This window comes from Rhinolophus sinicus, chromosome X (genome assembly GCF_036562045.2).
Source record: "Rhinolophus sinicus isolate RSC01 chromosome X, ASM3656204v1, whole genome shotgun sequence".
In the NCBI taxonomy this organism is placed as follows: Eukaryota; Metazoa; Chordata; class Mammalia; order Chiroptera; family Rhinolophidae; genus Rhinolophus; species Rhinolophus sinicus.
Window position 1 is genome coordinate 23,913,369 of NC_133768.1, and position 19,751 is coordinate 23,933,119.

The 19,751-nt window shown below is 46.9% G+C and overlaps 1 protein-coding gene and 1 pseudogene across 1 annotated transcript; both read left to right on the forward strand.

Annotated features, from left to right (window-relative positions):
- Window positions 1-4,575: 4,575 nt before the first annotated feature.
- LOC109438353 (melanoma-associated antigen B4) lies at window positions 4,576-5,607 on the forward strand. Its single transcript, XM_019718184.2, has one exon. The coding sequence runs from the start codon at window positions 4,576-4,578 to the stop codon at window positions 5,605-5,607; it is 1,032 nt and encodes a 343-aa protein (XP_019573743.2).
- A 9,758-nt stretch (window positions 5,608-15,365) lies between these two features.
- On the forward strand, window positions 15,366-16,392 carry LOC141569565 (melanoma-associated antigen B4-like; annotated as a pseudogene).
- Window positions 16,393-19,751: the final 3,359 nt, after the last annotated feature.

The window sequence follows — 19,751 nt, forward strand, 5'->3', positions numbered from 1 at the left end:
TTAGGTCTACTATGTGTGTCCTCAGCAGGAACGTGGCTTGCTCCAGTCTCTTAACGTATGATAAGAATAACAGAAAGAATATCAATGACCTTAGTCCCAACATCCAAAGGAGCCTAGATTAGGTCATTTAAAAACTGCAGTATCTTGTACCACTTGGAGGAACTGCAGGTACTGTGTAGCTTCCACATTACCACATTGCCTCTTCACTTCCACTGTGGAAGGGCAGTTCATAAGACAGGATTTCTCCCCTGTAGTTTCCAAACATCCTCATTCGCCACTGAGGCTGAGCACCATCCCTGCACTCCCACTTTTCTAATTAGGTACCTATGGCTAGCTGACTCTAGCCTGTTTTTCCGCCTTGGAGGATTGGGGGCTGAGAAAATATGCATCTACTGTCCTTTCAGTAGCCCTAAGACAGTATCATTCTTTGGGAAGTTTAGGGTGATCTATACTTAGCATGACTCTTATACTGTGTCTGTCAATGATCAGGCATCTCAAGCAAGTTTTGGATGTGGTTGAGTTCTGTTGACTCTAGACTGAAATTATGGAAAAGTGCCTGAAGAACCAATATTTCATGTCACTTCTTAAAGAGATACCCTTGCACTTTAGATATTATCTATAGGCACGAAAGCCAACATTTCATTTTTGAAAATGTCCCTGGCCTGTATTCTTGTCCCCTCTAAGGGCCACCACACTTTCACCAAAAACATTCAGAAAAATATAAGCTGAGATTCAACGTGAAAATCACAGGAGGGCATGCTTTCCGTGGTCAAAATGTTTTTAAAAACTTATTATATTATCCCTTTTAGAGTTTCTCAGTATCTATTGGTATAGCAAAGGCTCTGGGAACCTTGAAGTGAAAACAAAACTGGAAACTAAAACCTATTTGACTTTGTTTAAGCCACCTTACTCTAAAATAATTTAAAGTTTTTAGTAGCACCTAATATTATCTCATAGGCCCTATTTTTGGAAATGCTGATGCATTCCAGCACTGATTAGGCAGTATATTCAATTCCCTGTAACAAAATATCTCAGTAAGATATGCAGGTGTAGTCCGCTGTTCCACTCTTCAATGCTGTCACTCCCCAATAGAACCCTTGCCGGTCCTCAAACTTGCTTCTCTCCAATATGTTTATTACCCCACTGACAGTAATTGAAAAATAAATTTAAATTTTTTGTTTAAAAAGTAGGTTGAGCACAGGTTTTGTCTATAACCAAAGCTGCACAACACTTTTAGAATAGTTCTTGGTTGTATTTATTTTATTGTTGAAATTAAACTATTTTTGTTCCACCATAAATATAACAATAATGTGAAAAATCCGCATGCAAAAATTCCTCTCTGTCTCTCTCTCTGTCTCTCACTCTCTGTCTCTCTCTCTGTCTCTCTCTCTCTGTCTGTCTGTGTCTCACTCTCTCTGTCTCTCTCTCTGTCTCTCTGTCTCTCTGTCTCTCTGTCTCTCTCTCTCTCTCTCTCTCTCTCTCTATATATATATATATATATATATATATATATATATATATGTATAAAACTTGTTTTTCTCTAAGTACCATGATTTCTCTGACTACCCTCCATTAAGAATATAACTCTAGAAGACAGGGACCTCAGAGTCTTGCTCCACCCCATCTGTGAGACCTGGAAATCAGGCAGAATTTCAAGCTGAGGCCTCTTATTTTTCTCTCAGACACGTTTGCCACGCATCCTGTAGATATAGAGATAGAGATAGAGATAGAGATAGAGATAGAGATAGAGATAGAGATAGAGATAGAGATATATAGATATATATCCTGTATTTTTTGTCCTGTTATATTTTCTCCTCAGGTGACTAAAAGAGGTAAGGTCCTTAGTCAGAATGGGATGATACCATTTCAACAGAGAAAAAAATACCATTCTCTGCCAGGAGTTAAAGTGAAGAATTAGAATGAGGGGTGTGGAGACCACACACGCCAGAAAGTGCTTGGTACGAAGGAGACAGACCGAGTTCTGCAGAAAGAGGAGTCTTGGCCTTAATGGAGTTAAGATGAGGACTCTGACTGCTAAAGACAAAACCTCTCACTAAAATAGGGGCCTCACAGACACATCTCGCTGCTGTCAACCGTATGAGGCCCAGGAAGAAGTGGCCATGTGTTGCATAACCAGATATACCCTCTAGGGACTCAAGAAGGTGAGACATAGTTTCGAGGCTGGCTGACTCCTGTCACCAGAAGGAGCAGTCCCAGGCTGTAATAAATACCAGGCAAGGACTCTCAGTGAGGAGCTAGAGATCACTGACTACTAAACAATGGGGTGTGACGGAGCCACGGCCCTACTGAATGCCCACACAGACCTCAGCGCCGGTGGCCGGAAGTGGCTCACTGAATTCCACTTATCAGCCCAGAACGTCGAAAACGGAACGAAGATACGGCGTTTGTTCAGCTGAGAGTGGATTCGCAGGACTGATCTGGAGTCAAGGTGAGGAACCTGAGTGGGAACGTAAGAAACCACACCCCTACCATAATAGATTGCTCGCCCCCCCCCAAAGCTCCCTTCGCTAAACTAAGGGCCAAGCCAAGATATCAGACACTAATTGGCCCGGAATGTGTTAGGGTAAGGGCTTCCTCTTGGGGAGTAGCCCCCCTTCTACAGAGAGAGGACGAGTCAGTCCCAACACGATCCAGAAGAGGGCCCCAGTGGGAACATAAGAAACCACATCCCTCGCATAACGAAGGTGGGGGCCCCATCCCTCCCCTGTGGTCCTGCGCTCAGAGGCCCCAGCCAAGATGTCGGCCTGGAATGTGTTAGGGAGAAGGGCTTCCTCTTCGGGAGTAGCCCCCCTTCTACAGAGAGAGGACTTTCAGTCTGAACTGCAGTCAAGATGAGGACCCCGAGGTTTTGTGAGCAAACGTCTACACATGAAAAGGGGCCACACAGTGCGGCGCTGCTGAGCTCAGCTCTAGGATTTACCAGGCACACTAAGGAATAAAAAGCAACTAATTTCTCCTCTGGCGGGGACTCACTGAGGTGAGGGCTAGACGTGACAGCTCCCCAGCTGAGCAGAGGAAGCCCCGGGAAGAGTTGGCAGGCTCAGGTGGCCCCTCATTTCTTCTGGAGGTGGTATCAGGGAGGCAAGGGCCTTGCTCTAATGGAGTAAGTCCAGTTAAGCCAAAGGAACCCACTCCCTGATAGGATTCAGGGCTGTGACACTGAGTGAGGATGGGGACCCCTCCTTTTCAGAAAGGAGAGGGACACGTAAAGCTCCAGTTCTGCTTGCACACCTGGGAGACTGAGGCATGTTGACATGACGAGTTGCACTCACTTCTTCCCAGGACTTGCAGGGAGGTGAGAGACCAGGTCAATGGCGGCAGCCTTAGGTCAGCAGCAGCAGAATTTCCTGTTGTGCCGGGATTCACGCACAGACCCTTGAAGCCTGTGGGGATGTCGCACACCGTATCAGTGGGGCCACAAACTGTTCTCCCTATTGTCAGGGCTGGACGACCTGAGGGATACATGTCTGACAGGAGTGCCCTTCAGTCCTCACTGAAGTGTCACAGGGAGGTCAGGGTATTGGTCAGAGGGAAGTGGACCCAGGTCAGCAGAGGGAGAAATCTTAGAACCCATCAGGAGTCAAATTTAGACCTCGAGTTGGGATCCTATGTGGGACCAACTATCTTGGGACTCCACCTGCTTGCATTAGCTCCATGCCTGGGGGACCACATTTGGTCACATAAGGTCAAATTCATTTTCTCCTACTTGGACTCATGGAGGTTGTCTCTTACTATGAGAAATTCTCTACTAGGAGCCAAATAAATTGAGGTAACTCCGTGGCAACTCAAGGGACCAACAAACCATGAATAAAAGGAACACGAAATTATCCGCCTAACCCAATGGTATCAGCATGAGAGATCCCGGGGAAGAACTGTCAGGTTACTATCCCCACACTTGTATTGTGAGGACTAAGGGACGTGAGATCCTTAGTCTGAAGGTGTAAACACCAGTAAACAAAAGACGAGTGCTGCCAAGCCTTACAAGGAGCCAGTGTGAGGAAGTTGACTGATGTCTGAGGACCAGAATGAACTCAAGACAGAAAAGACCCCACTCAGCTCTCAGCACTAAGTGTCCCCTGTAGGAAGGTGATTGAGGCCCACCTTCAGTTCCTTCTCCGGGGTCCAAGGCAGCTTTGAGGTGTCAATGTCAGAGCAGCAGAGGGGCAGGTGCCCAGACTCTGGCCACAGTTAACATGATAATTTTGAATGTCAACTAGAAGGACTCCACATGGCAGAACACAGGGATTCCCCTGCCAGCACCTGCTGACTTATGAGTAAACCCAGGGCGGAGCTGGTAGGAGGCAGGGGGAGACTCACTCTTCGGGTGCCATGTTTCTTCCGTGGGATTGTTATGGGACAGACTGACCAGGAGAACAGAGTCCTACTGAGTTGTCCATCAGTGCCCTGAAGGAAACTTGCAGAAGCTGCCTTCACTGCAGCCAAGATGAAATTGACCTGTTGTACGTGGTCATATCATCTCATTCCCCTCCACCAGGTACGAAATCACCTGTCCACTGACCCACTCTCCTGTCTGCCTCCCGGACCACAGCCATCATGCCTCGTGGTCAGAATAGTAAGCTCCGTGCTCGTGAGAAACGCCACCATAACAGAGCTCTGACCCAAGGTCTTAAGGATGCCCAGGCGATTCCTGCAGTGAAAGAAGAGGCCGCTTCATCCTCCTCTCCTGCTTGTGGGGATGGTCCCTCCACCTCCGCTGTGGGTGGCACTGTCCTGGCGCCTCCAAGTGTCCCGTCCACCACCAGTGCGGCTACAGGTCTTTCCTGCAAAAGGTCTGATGGATGTGCCAGGAACCGCATTAAGAAAAGTAAGAATTCCTCCCGGGCCTCTACTTCCACTGAGAGCCCTGGCCAAGATCTTCTAGATAAGAAAGCAAGTATATTGGTGCAGTTCCTGCTGAATAAATATAAAATGAATGAGCCCATGAAAAAGGCGGACATGCTGAAGCTTATCCACAAAAGGTACAGGAAGCAATTCCCCGAGATCCTCGCGAAAGCCACTGAGAGCTTGGATCTGGTCTTTGGCTTAGAAGTGAAGGAAGTCAAGCCCAACACTCACTCCTATACCCTGGTCTGCAACACAGATGATAACAGCGGAGGGAGTCTGAGCACTGCCTGGCGATTTCCTACAAAAGGGATTCTGATGCCTCTCCTGGGGGTGATCTTCTTGAATGGCAACCGCGCCTCTAAGGAGGAAGTGTGGGAATTCCTGAATTTTTTGGGCATCTATGATGGAAAGAGGCACTTCATCTTTGGGGAGCCCAGGAAGGTCATTGAAGATTTGGTGAAGGAAAAATACCTGGAATACCGGCAGGTGCCCAACAGTGATCCTCCATCCTTTGAATTTCTCTGGGGTTCAAGAGCCTATGCTGAGACCACTAAGATGGAAATGCTGCAATTTTTTTCTAAGATCAATGGTACCGCCCCCAGTGACTTCCCATCCCACTACGAAGAGGCTTTGAGAGACGAAGAGAGAGCCCGGGCTGTTTCTCCAACAAAGGCTAGCAAAACTTCCAAGGCTAGTGCACATTCCACGTCCACATCCAGCCGCAGCTCTCACCCTGAGTGAGATGTGAGGTGGATACTTCACTATCTGCTGTGAAAGGCCTGTTAAGCAGTGTTCCTAATATGCACAAATATATTCTTTTCTTATCTTTTTTCATTGTTTTGCATTTTCAGGTGCTTTGTTTTCAAAAGAAATTTCATTTAGATTCAGAATGTAAGTTTATGAATGACATGGGTCACACATTCATAGCCGTGTGTCACATTTAGGAATAAGATTTTGGTTTTTTTGAAATACACGTTGAAAATATTTAAATCACTTTGTGATCCAAAACAATATAACATGGCCTTAGGAGAGGAACGTCCTGGGAAATAAAGAACTCCACACTAAAATAGCCAGGATCACAAAATTAGAAGATATGTACAAAGATAGATCAAGTAACAGTTGGCCAATTCTTGCTTTGCCTTACTCCATTTAGTCTTTCTTTTTGTAACTTTATAAAGATATGTACCTGAACTTGCTTATGATTTTCAAGAATGTTCGAGAATATAAAGCATAACCTAGCTCACTGTTCTTGGGTTTTAGTTCACACAGTCACTAATTGAGTATCATCGCTTTGGAAGTCTTCATGCTAGCACTGGGGATGTTAGTCAAAGTAGACCCAGCACATGCCTACACAATTATGGATTCCAGGAGAAGCTATCATAACAAAAGATGACGAGATACACTGCTTCATGAGGAACAAGTCAAGGGGCAGTAAAGGAGGGGTGCTGACAGCATATTACTTAGTTGTCATTGATAAGCAGAACTTTGGATACTTAAGGGCTTTGCTTTTTTCTAGAACACTGCATATATTCTGACATCTCTCTTAGATTTAAAAAAAATAATTCCAGCTGGATGGATGGTAACATGTGAGGTCAAGATAATCAGTAATAACTGCCATTCCCTAATGTCTCCATATAAGACAGGCATAGCGCCATGCTTCCCTACATTACACATATTCCAGCAGTCCTACAAGACAGGGTTTATCAGACTCTCTGTACAGTGGAGAGCCTGAATCTCATAGAGTTGGAGTCTGGTAATGTGCAAGGATTCACAAGGCTAGTAAAAGGCAGGCTGGAAGTAAACAGCTGGTCTAAATCATGGTGAGCCCACACTGTTCTTCTCCTCACACCCTAGACGCAACCTGTGCCTCTTATTTCAGATTTCCTCTCAGTACTTCAAACATAACGAGTGGTGAAAGGAATGGCCTTGTGACAAACTACTGGATTGGAAAACATGCCCAGAACAGTAAGAATGCCAAAATAATTGAGAGGTATGAACAAACAAATGAAAGAGGCAACATTCTGTGACTTTATGATCATGTATATTTGCAATGTTAGGTAACCTTTACAGGTTATGTAATAGGAAGCTTTCCATCAAAGAGATAGCAAGCAAGATGAGGGCCCCACGTAAGGGGACAGTGGAGAACAACACCCCAGAATACAGGGGTTCTGAGGGACACCAGTCCCGTTTGCTCTCAGACACAAAGGGAACCAGACAAATCTATATGGTGAGCAAACATTCCTTCATTCTTCAGACTTTTAAGGAGCATAAAAGCCTTCATCTAAGGGCAGAGTTCTCAGGTCAATAGAGGAAGGAGATTCAGGTTCTCAGAGAAAAGGACGTGAGAAACCGGAATGGGATAGACGGAGTGACCCAGCCAGAACAATAGGACCCAATGAAGTGTCCCATCCCAATTGTCAGCCCTGTGAGGCTCAGAAAACTCCTGGGTGCTCGGGGCTAACACTGACTTTCAGTTCAGGTCCCTGGGAGGTGAGAATTTTGCCAGAACACTATTGCCTCACCACAGGAGAGAGTTGAGTCCCAGGAGGGAAAGTTGAATACTCAGAGTGGAGACCCAGCATGGGGACAACTCAACTGCCACTTGACAGGGCTACACCTTGCCCCTCGTCTGCTGTTATCCCTGGGAGGCTCAAGTAGGTGCTGACAAGCTCAATTCCCCCTTAGATTCTACGTGCAGGGTCTCAAGGAAATGAGATCCTCGGTGTACAGGCTGGCTTTTCAGCAGAGAGTGGAAGCCCAGGCATGACCGTGTCAAGATAACAATCCTTTATGAGGAGTGAGGCAACCAACTGTTCCCTAAGACATATGTCCATCTAATGCCCGCTTCTGCAGATGTCCCTGGGAGATCACAGGCAGAGTCTTCCGGCCTCATTTCCTGAAAGGAGCTGGTCTCAGGGGTTTAAAGTACTTGCACTAATGGGGGAGGCCCCATTCGACAGAGGAAAATACCGGGTTCCTAAACAAGTCAACATAATGACACTAAGTAATGATGAGAGGATCTCTGCCAAAAAGAAAGGGACCACATACAGCCCCTTCCCTGTAGTCACAACTGAGACCGTGTCACCTAGTCATGGTAACATGATAAGTCATACTCAGTTTCTCCCACAACACCTCAAGGCTGGGAGGAACATCATCAAAGGGGACCGCAACAGGTGAGCAGAAGGAGGATTTCCAGATTGTGCCGGGAAACAAGGTAAGGATCCTGAATACTGAAAGGCCCCCCCACCTCCTAAGAGTGGGTTTCAGCACAGATTCCTTCCACTAGTGCTAGCCTTGGCACATCAGAGGCTGCTGAGGCCAGATGAGGCAAACCTCACCTCCTCCTAGGGTTTCGCAGGGAATTGAGGGCCTCAGTATAAAGGTTGTGCCAGGAGTCAGAGTGAGGACAGTAAAGAGTGGGGAGACACACGAACCATATCATCATCCGTGGCCACACAGAATCTTCCCCACCGCTAGCACCAGTAGGACAAAGGCAGAGATGTCAGCCAGAGGGGCTCATTTGTTCCCACAGAGGAGTAACAGAGAAGTCAGGGTTTTGGTCTGAGGGCGGTGGTCCCATGTCAATGGAGGGAGGGATGTTAGGCCGGTCCAGGATCAAATTTAGGACATGAGTTGGGTCCCTGAGTGGGACTATCTCTCATATGGCCTGAACCTTCCTGGCACAGCTTTCAATGTCGTGAGACCATAGGCAGGTATGACCAGACAAGGCCAACCTTACCCCTCCTGCTGGAGCACAGGGAGGTGCGAACCTTACTGTGACGGATTAGTGTCAAGTACAGGAGGAGCTGAGCTACAGGCCCTGCCAGGAGTCAAATCCAGGAGCCTGAGAGAAGATTGAGCTGTCCACACAAGTCTGAATATGGGAGGCATGAGAGTCATGTCCCACCCTTTATATCAGCTGTACAAGGCTCAGGCCAGGGCTATCAGATGATGCCTACCGCTTCACGTCTTTATATCAGGTTGAAAGGAGGTAAAATCTTTCATTTGAGAGTGTGGCCACCAGGCCTCAGAAGGCAGGGACTGGATACATACCAGGCACTGCAACAGGAGCTTTCTATTTACTACACACGTTCCACCAATGCAACAAGACAGGGCTTATCACACTGAGTTCACAGATGAGGAGCCTGAGCTTCACTCATAGGTTTTAATAATGTGCCAAAGTTCACATGGCTGGATAGTGACAGGGTGGAAACAGGCCCTTGATTGAAGTTAGTCTGAAGCCCACACTCTCCCACTCCTCCAAGCCTGAGGCCGACCTTGTGTTCTTCAATTCACTTTTTTTCTCATTACTGCAAAATGTATTCCAAGCAATAAGAAGTAGAACTCTGTGGCCAAACCGCTGGATTGGAATACATAGCCAGAGCAACAATAATACCAAAATAAACGTGAGATATGAATAAAGGGGAAAAGAGATAACATTTGCTGACAACATGATCATGTACGTATGTGATATCAGATAACCTTAAAGATCACAGACTTAAAAAAACTGACCAACTCAGCCTCTTCTTTATAAAAAGTAAATCTACTAGAACAGAAGATTCCAGTTACATAAGACCTTTACGTCTGGCTGGAGAAGAAAAGGACTAGATTACCATGTTTAATTTCTCTTACACTCTGGGGCCCCTGGTTTGTACTACGCATTTCACATATCACATCACTCCCCAGACAGGGACACATTCTCTGCAAGGGTAGGAGTAGGGGTAGTGCTCAGATTTCAGAGATGTGTCAGTTCCCAAGATGCTTTTAATTGAAATGACGAGAACCTATCCGAGGACGCCCATGAATTAGGACTGGGGAAAGCAACATCCCAGATTACTGGGTGTTATGAGGAGTCCAGCCCCTGCGTGTTCTGAGACCTGCAAGGCTCCAGGCAGAGCTGTCAGGCTGCGCACCTCCTCACTTTTTCTTCATAGTTGTCAGGGACATGAGAGTTTTGGTCTGAGGAGGGCAATCTCAGGTCAGCAGAGGGAGGTGTCAGATACGAATGTGACATCCCTTAAAAGAATGAAGGAAGCACCCACCAGGACACTGGGGTCCTATAGAGTCCAGTCCCTGCTGTCAGCCCTTGCACATTCTGAATTCCATTGCAGGATGAAGTATAAAGAGACTTTGATAGATGAGAAACACAGAGCCAGAGCTATAGCTGCAGCCAGCCCTGATACTAGTGCCATGGCCAAGCCATGAGCCAGGGCCAAGTCTGGCAGCACCTCCCACATCCAGTGACGTCTCAGGGAGAGTCTTCACTTTTGTTTGAAAAGACAGCCCAACATATTAATTAGTTGGGCACCAGGGTGGAGCTGGAGGGAACACCTTCTATGTCCTTTTTTTGTTCTTGCTCTGCTTGAGGAACTGGGAAATTTATCTGCTTTTCTTTTGTATCACACGTTTATGGCTATTTTTCAGTATAACTATGAAAGTTTTGGGATTTTGTACAACAAATTGAAAATCCTTGCCTCTCTTTCCATGGTCCACAGCAAGGTAACATGTCATGTGGGTAGGGAATTTCTTGCAAATGTAAATGAACCTAGAGTAAAATTGTTGGGATCAAAGAATTTTCAAAGGTCTTGACTGAGTGGCATCGCCAGCAAGATGGTAGACAAGGAATTCCTGGCCCAGTTTTCCCATAGAAACACAGATTTAACAATGATATTAGTAACAAAATACTTTTATGAGAGATCAATAATCTAATCCAGAAGTTGCAATACCACTGGCGAGCATGAAACCAAGATCAGCTGAAAGGGGTAGAAGAGCAACTTGACTTTACAGGCATCAGCCCAGCTCAGCACCAGAACAGACGGTGACTCCTCCAGGTGTGGGGCGACAGAGAGTTGGGTGTATGTTCCATGTGTCCCAAAATCGGTTAGAAAAAATAAATTTATTCAGTAGAGTTGCAGGATACAAAATAAACATGCAAAAATCAGTTGTGTTTCTACATGCTATTCAACCAACTTTTTGAAAAAGAAAGTAAGAAAACAATTCCATTGAAAATAGTGTCAAAACAGAAAAATACACTTAGGAATAAATATAGCTAAGGAGGTGAAATACCTATACACTAAAAACAATGAGACACTGATGGAAGAAATTAAAGATGACTCATATGAAAAGACATCACATATTCATGGACCAAAGGAATTAATATTGCTAAAATATCCATACTACCAAAAGCAGTCTGCATGTCCAATGCAATCCGTATAATAATTGCAATGGACTTTTTCACAGAAATAAAAAAAAAAAGTAAAATTCATATGAAACCACACAACGCCTCGAATGGCCAAAGTAATTTGGAGAGAGAGGAACAAAGATATAGGTATCACACTTACTGATTCTCAACTACATTACAGAGCTATATTAATCAAAACAGTGCTATAATAGCATACAAACAGACACGTAGAGCATTTTTTCATATATCTGTTGACCGTTTGTATGTCTTCTTGAGAGAAGTTTCTGTTCAGGTATTCTGACCATTTTTTAATTGGAAGTGGCTTAGGAAGAAGGTCAGCTGAGAAGGAGGTAAGTCTTTGATCCTCAACACATATTTTAAGAGCTTTCTATTCCATCTACTGAGGAATTCTACCTCACACCGACACTGAAGAACATACTCTAATGGGGGACACAGTACTTAATTCTCCTTGCTAAGCAGCATTTTGCCTGATAGTGTTTTCTTTTCCCTAGAGCACTGATGTTCTCTCACATCACCTGGATTAAAAATTAAATCTCAGAGTAGTGCATTGAAACTCCAGGGGACAACTTAATCATAGTACCGTGGGACCAGCAACTTTTAAAGTCTCGACAGGCATTTTGCATGCACGAAACTCGATCTCCCGGTGCCCAAGATACAGCTTATGAAACCCACGCCACAGATGAAAAGACTGAGGTTCACAGAGTTTGGTAATGTGCCTAATTTCACATGGCTGTTAAGTGACAGGGTTGGAACCAGACCCCTGGCCTGAATTTGACTGAAGCTTACACTTGTCCTCTGTTGCCAGCCTAAAGACAACTCTGTGTTCCTTAATTCACCATTCCTCTCACTTCTCCAAATTTGTATCAGGTGATAAAAAGGATTCTGTACCCCAAACGCTCCAATGAAATACATAACCAGAGTAATAACTGTATCAAAATAATTGAGATATCGGAATCAAGGAGAGAAAGAGATAGTTAATTGGTGGTAATGTGATCATGTACATATCTAAAGTCAGCAAACCTCAAAAGTTGAGGGGCTCAGAAAATCATTCCGAACAGCACCTTCCAGATAGATAGTTAAACCTATTCAACGAGGTGTACAAAGAAGCTAATCTAGGGGGGTGGGGGGAGGAAGAAGGAATAGATCAATGTAGTTTTTCTTTTTTCATTGACAGCAAATTCATCCTGAAATCTCTGCCTATTGTTAGAGTGTCCCTATCTCACATCATTGCTGGGACAGGGACCAATTCACGGACCACACTGCAATAGGGAAGCAGTCGAGAGTTTGCAGAAATGGAGCCTTTCCAAGGAGGGTTTTAAACAAGAAACGCAGGCCATGATGAAGAGCGACTTACGTGGGGACTGGAGTGAGCAGCATGCCAGGCACCGTTGTCAGCCTGAAAACCCCGTCATTTATCCTTCAGGGTTCTCAAGGACTTGGGTCTCGTTCCCTAGGAGAATGACCCTAGGTCAGTACAGGGAGGGGCCCCAGTCTCTCACACTGATGGAGGTGAGGACCCCGAATGAGGAATGAGGGACGCACCCACGCAGAACAAAAGTCTGGTCCTCAAAAGCAGGGAGGATGAAATAGAGTCCTGTACTGTTTTTCACCCTGGGACACCCAGAAGAGCTTCCACCTGAGTGGGCTCCGGGAGGGAGGGCCCATATCTAACAGGGTCGATCCCCACTTGTGCAAAGCGTGGAGACTCGGCCTTAACCAGAGTCACGGTGAGGGCCCTCGGTGCTCACGACAGGATGTCTCCCCAAAAGACGGAGGCTCGCAGGGTCCCGCCCCTCTTGGCAGGCCTGAGAGGCCGAGCAGACAGCAGAGCAGTGCGCCCTGCCTTGCCCACCGGACTCAGGGACGAGGGCTTTGCTGGGGGCCTGGAGGACCCAGGTCGCCAGAGGGAGGAGTGGCAGGCTGTGAAGACACAAAAATGAGGAGCCGCAACCAGGACTAGGGACGCCCCACGCCACAACAACGGAGCCCCACGGAGCCCCGCCCTGGCTGTCTGTCGTCGGACATCCGGGGCAGCCACGCCGACGTGACTCCTGGACTTCCGCTTCGGAGCCGAGGCGCAGCGGGAGCCGGAGGCCGAGCCCGAGCCCGAGCCTGAGCCAGAGCCGACGGCCTTCTTCTGGTGCGCGCGGCGTTGGTTCCACTGACGGAGGATTCGCGGGACTGCTCTGGAGTCACGGTGAGGAACCCGAGTGGGAACTTAGCAGAACACAGGAATCCCACTAGGAAGGTGGGGCCCCATAACCCTCCGCTGCGGTCCGGCGCCCAGACGCCGCAGCCAAGATGTCGGCCTGTATGCGGCCTGGAATGTGTTAGGGAGAAGGGCTTCCTCTTGGGGATTAGCCCCCCTTCTGCACACGCAGGACGTGTCAGTCCCACATGATCCAGGTGAGGGCCCCAGTGGGAACATAAAAAACCATACCCCTTGCATAACGAAGGTGGGGCCCCCATCCCTCCGCTGCGGGCCGCCGCCCAGACGCCGCAGCCAAGATGTCGGCCTGGAATGTGTTAGGGAGAAGGGCTTCCTCTTGGGGAGTAGTTCCCCTTCTACAGAGAGCGAACTTTCAGTCTGAACTGCAGTCAAGATGAGGACTGGGAGCTTTTGTGAGCAAACGTCTACACATGAAAGGGGGCCACACAGTGCGGCGCTGCTGAGTTCAGCTCTAGGATTTACCAGGCACACTAAGGAATAAAAAGCAACTAATTTCTCCTCTGGCGGGGACTCACTGAGGTGAGGGCTAGACGTGACAGCTCCCCAGCTGAGCAGAGGAAGCCCCGGGAAGAGTTGGCAGGCTCAGGTGGCCCCTCATTTCTTCTGGAGGTGGTATCAGGGAGGCAAGGGCCTTGCTCTAATGGAGTAAGTCCAGTTAAGCCAAAGGAACCCACTCCCTGATAGGATTCAGGGCTGTGACACTGAGTGAGGATGGGGACCCCTCCTTTTCAGAAAGGAGGGGGCCACGTAAAGCTCCAGTTCTGCTTGCACACCTGTGAGACTGAGGCATGTTGACATGACGAGTTGCACTCACTTCTTCCCAGGACTTGCAGGGAGGTGAGAGACCAGGCAATGGCGGCAGCCTTAGGTCAGCAGCAGCAGCAGAATTTCGTGTTGTGCCGAGTTTCACGCACAGACCCTTGAAGCCTGTGGGGATGTCGCACACGGTATCAGTGGGGCCACAAACTAGTCTCCCTATTGTCAGGGCTGGCCGACCTGAGGGATACATGTCCGACAGGAGTGCCCTTCAGTCCTCACTGAAATGTCACAGAGGTGAGGGTATTGGTCAGAGGGGAGTGGACCCAGGTCAGCAGAGGGAGAAATCTTAGAACCCATTTAGAACCCATCATGAGTCAAATTTAGACCTCGAGTTGGGATCCTATGTGGGACCACCTACCTTGGGACTCCACCTGCTTGTAGTAGCTCCACGCCTGGGGACCATGTTTGCTCAGATAAGGTCAACTTGACTCTCTCGTTCTTTGACTCAGGGAGGTTGCCTCTTCCTATGAGGAATTCTCTAGCAGGACACACATTGAGGAACCCGAGTGAGGACGCAAGGGATCAACCAACTCTGAAAAGATATCAGCCCAAGAAATCTCGGGGAAGGGCTGTCAGGTTGAGCATCCCCCTCACTGGTTTTATCAGGACTAAGGGAGGTGGGATCCTGAGTCTGAAGGTGTAGGCTTGAGTCAGCAAAAGGCGAGTGCTGCCAAGCCTTACAAGGAGCTATTGTGAGAAAGTTGACTGATGGCTGTGGACCCAAATGAACTCAAGACAGAAAGGACCACACTGAGCTCTCAGCACTGAGTGTCCCCTGTAGGAAGGTGATTGAGGCCCGCCTTCAGTGCCTTCTCTGGGGTCCAAGGGAGCTTTGAGGTGTCACTGTCAGAGTAGGAGAGGGGCGGATACCCAGACTTTGGCCATATTTCACATGATAATTTTGAATTAGAAGGACTCCACATGGCAGAACACATGGGTGCCCCTGCCAGCACCTGCTGACTTTTGCATAAACCCAAGGACAAGCTGGTAGGAGGCTGGGGAAGACTCACTCTTAGGGTGTCATGGTTTTTCTATGGCATTCTTAGGGGACAGACTGACCAGGAGAACAGAGTACTAGCGGGTTCTCCATCAGTTCCCTCAAGGAAACTTTCAGAGGCTGCCTTCACTGCAGCCAAGGTGAAATTGACCTGTTGCACGTGCTCATATCATCTCATTCCCCATCCACCAGGTACGAAATCACCTGTCCACTGGCCCACTCTCCTGTCTGCCTCCCTGACCACAGCTATCATGCCTCGTGGTCAGAAGAGCAAGCTCCGTGCTCGTGAGAAACGCCACCATAACAGAGCTCAGACCCAAGGTCTTCACAGTTCTCAGGCAGCTAAAGCAGAGGAAGAAGAAACCAGTTCACCCTCCTCTCCTGCTTGTGAGGATGGTCCGTCCACCTCCGCTGTGGCTGGCACTGTCCCAGCCCCTCCAAGTATCCCGGCCACCACCAGTGCTGCTGCAGGTGTTTCCTGCAAAAGTTCTGATGGTGGTGCCACGTGCCGTGTTAAGAAAAGTAAAAATTCCTCCCAGGCCTCCACTTCCACTGAGAGCACTGTCCAAGATCTTCTAACTGAGAAGACGAATATGTTGGTGCAGTTTCTGCTATTTAAATATAAAATGAATGAGCCCATTAAAAAGGCAGACATGCTGAAGATTGTCCACAAAAGGTACAGGCAACAATTCCCTGAGATCTTCAAGAAAGCCTCTGAGCACATGGTTGTGGCCTTTGGCCTAGAATTGATGGAAGTCAAGCCCAACAGTCAATCCTATACCCTTGTCTGCAAGCAAGATGACACTAGTGATGGGAGTCAGAGCACTGGCTGCTGATTTCCTATGAAAGGGATTCAGGTGCCTCTCCTGCTTGTCATCTACTTACATGGCAACCGTGCCTCTGAGAAGGCAATCGACAAATTCCTGACTATGTGGAGCATCTATGACAGCACTTCTTCAGGGAGCCCAGGAAACATATGACTCAAGATTTTGTGCATTGAATGTACCTGGGGTACCGGGAGGTACCCAACACCGATCTTCCACACTGTGAATACCTGTTGCGTCCAAGAGCCCAAACTGAGACCACCAAGTTGAAAGTCCTAGAGTTTTTGTGCAATATCAATGATACCGCCCCAAGGGCCATTCTACCCATCAAGAAGAGGTGTTCAGAGATGAGGAAGAGAGAGCCAGGGCTGTTATTACAAACAAGGCTAGCAAAGCTTCCAAGGCCGGTGCTGGCTTCAGGGCGACATCCAAACTCTCCTGTCACCCTGAGTGAGGTCTGAGGTGGATACTTGACTGTCTAGTTTGACAGGCCTGTTAAGCAGTGTTCCTAATATGCACAAAAATCTTGTTGTCTAATCTAGATTTGTACTTTTGTGCAGTCGTCTTTTCAACAAAAAGTTCATTTAGATTCAAAATGTAAGTTTATAAATGGCATGGGTCATACATTCATTTCTCTGTGTCAGCTTTAGGAGTAAGATTTTGGTGTTTTAAAATACACGTGGAAAATCCTTAAATCACATTGTGATCCAAAATAAGATAACATGGCTTTAGGGTAGGAATATCCTTGGAAATGTGAAGAATTCCACACTGAAATAGTAGGAAAAGAAGATTAAAAAATATGTAGAAATAGATAAAGAAAAGTTGGTCAATTCTTGGTTTGCCTTACTCCATTTAGTCTTTCTTTCTGTAAGTTTAAAAGATATACCTGGATCTGCTGGTGTTTTTCCAGAATATTTGAAAATATAAAACAGAATGAATTTACCTCTTTGCTTGTGCCTTTTATTTCACACAATCGTTAATTCAGCATCATCGCTTTGGAAGTCTTCATGCTAGCACTGGGGATGATTAGTCAAAGAGCATTCAGCACATGCCCATGCAGTTATAGATTCTAGGAGAAGCTATCATTACAAAAGAGGGGTAGATACCCTACTTCATGAAGAACAAGTCAAAAAACCAGTAAAGGAGGGGTGCCGACAATATGCTGCTGCTTTTTCATTGATAAGCATAATTTTGCACATGTAAGGGGTTTTATTTTTTCTAGGACACTGCATATTTTCTGACATCTTTTACATGTAAAAGAAAAAATATTCCAGCTGGACGGATGGTAACATGTGATGTCAAGATAATCAGTAATAATTGCCATTCCCTAATGTCTCCATACAAAACTGGCACAGCGACAGATGCTTCCCATACATTACATATATTCGTGCATTCTGACAAGACAGGGTTATCAGACTCACTGTATATTGGAGAGCCTGAGTCTCACAGACTTAGAGATCAGTAATGTGTCAAAATTCATGGGTCTAGTAAATGGCAAGGTGGGAATAAGTCAGCTGCTATAAGCCACGATAACTCTACACTGACCTTCTCCTCACAACCTGACACACAACCTGTGCCTCTTATTTCAGTTTTCCTCTACAGGTTATCCAACAGGTTACCTTTACAACTGATCTAACAGAAAGCCTTCCATGCAATATAGGGACCATAATAAGGGCCTGCTGTAAGGGGTCTGGGGAGACCAACACCCCAGAATATAGGGGTTCTCAGGGACACCAGTCATATCCCCTCTCAAATACAAAGGGAACCAAGCAAAGCTGTAGGGCTGAGCACACCCTCCCTCATTCTTCAGACTTCCTAGGGGCATAGAACCTCGGTCTAAGTGCACAGTTTTCAGGTCAGTAGAGGAAGGAGTATCAGGTTCTCCTAAAAATGGACGGGAGAAACAGGAATGGATTAGACAGAGTGAGCCAACCAGAAAAATAGGACCCAATGAAGTCCCCTCCCAGCTGTCAGCCTTATGAGGCTCAGAACAGTCCTGGTTGCTTGGGGCTAACACTGACTTTCAGTTCAGGTCCCTGGGAGGTGAGGATTTCGCCAGAACGCTATTGCCTCAGATCCGCGGAGAGTGAAGTCCCAGGCGGGAAAGTTGAATAGTCAGAGTGGAGAATCATCGTGGGAACCCCTCAATCCACACTTGACAGGGCTACACCTAACCCCACCTCTGCTGTTATCCCTGGGAGGCTCAAGTAGGCGCTGACAAGCTCAATTCTCCCTTAGATTCTGTGTGCAGTGTCTCAAGGGAAAGACATCCTCGGTGTACAGGCTGGCTTTTCAGCAGAGAGTGGAAGCCCAGGCATGACCTTGTCAAGATAACAATCCTGTATGAGGGGTGAGGCAGCCAACAGTTCCGTAAGACATATGTCCATCTAATGCCCGCTTCTACAGATGTCTCTGGGAGGTCACAGGGCGAGTCTTCCGGCCTCATTTCCTGAAAGGGGCTGGTCTCAGGAACTTAAACTCCTTGCACTGATGGGTGATACCCCATTCAGCAGAGGAAAGATACCAATTTCCTAACATCAGTCAACATGGTGACACTACATAATGATAAGAGAATCCCTCCCAGAAAGACGTGGGCCACACACAGCCCCGTCCCTGTAGTCACAACTGAGACCATGTCACCTAGTCATGGTGACATGATGAGTCATACTCACTTTCTCCCACAACACCTCAAGGCCGGAAGGAACATCATCAAAGTGGACAGCCACAGGTGAACAGAAGGAAGGATTCCAGATGTGCCAGGAACCAAGGTAAGGGTCCTGAATACTGAAAGGCCCACCCACGTCCTAAGAGTGGGTTTCAGCACAGATTCCTTCCACTAGTGCTAGCCTTGGCACATCAGAGGCTGCTGAGGCCAGATGAGGCAAACCTCACCTCCTCCTAGGGTTTCACAGGGAATTGAGGGCCTCAGTATAAAGGTTGTGCCAGGAGTCAGAGTGAGCACAGTAAAGAGTGGGGAGACACACGACCCATATCATCCGTGGCCACACAGAATCTTCCCCACTGCTAGCGCCAGCAGGACAAAGGCAGAGATGTCAGCCAGAGGGATTCATTTGTTCCCACAGAGGAGTAAAAAGGAAGTCAGGGTTTTGGTCTGAGGGCGGTGGTCCCATTTCAACGGAGGGAGGGATGTTAGGGCTGCCCGGAAGTCAAATTTAGGACTTGACTTCGGTCCCGGAGCAGGGGACCATGCAATATATGGTATTGGGAAAATTGAATATCTACATTCAAAAGAGTTGAATTGCAGGTTTATCTAACATCCTACTCAAAAATTAGTGAAACATGGGTTAAACACATAAAAATGAAACCCGAAACCATAAAATTCTAAGAAAATAAATACAGGACGAAAAACTAGTTCACCTTGCTTCGGAATTTTTTTTTTCATATGACAACACAAACAATACAGAAGTGCAAAAGAGAAAAAGAAAGACTATAAACTAAATAACTCTGTACAGCAATAGAAACAATTAACAAAATGACACAGCAATCTATGCAATCGGAGGAAAGAGCTGCGAACCATAGAGCTGATAAGGGTTAATATCAAATTATGTAAGGAGCCCATATATTTCATTAGCCAATTAATCCTTTAAAAACTCACTGCACACTAAAACGTGAGCAAATACTCTGAATATTTTTCTCAAGATGACATACAAATGGAAAAGAGGTATATGAAAACGTGACCGGCACCACGAGTCATCAAGGATATGGAAATCAAGACCACAATCAGATATCACCTCATACCTGTTAGGAGAGCTACCATCGTAAAGACAAGCCATAACAAGTGTTAGTGAGGTT

What these genes read in the sequence shown, in the direction of transcription:
- LOC109438353 (XM_019718184.2), top strand. Translation starts at nt 4,576, where the DNA reads ATGCCTCGTGGTCAGAATAGTAAGCTCCGTGCTCGTGAGAAACGCCAC.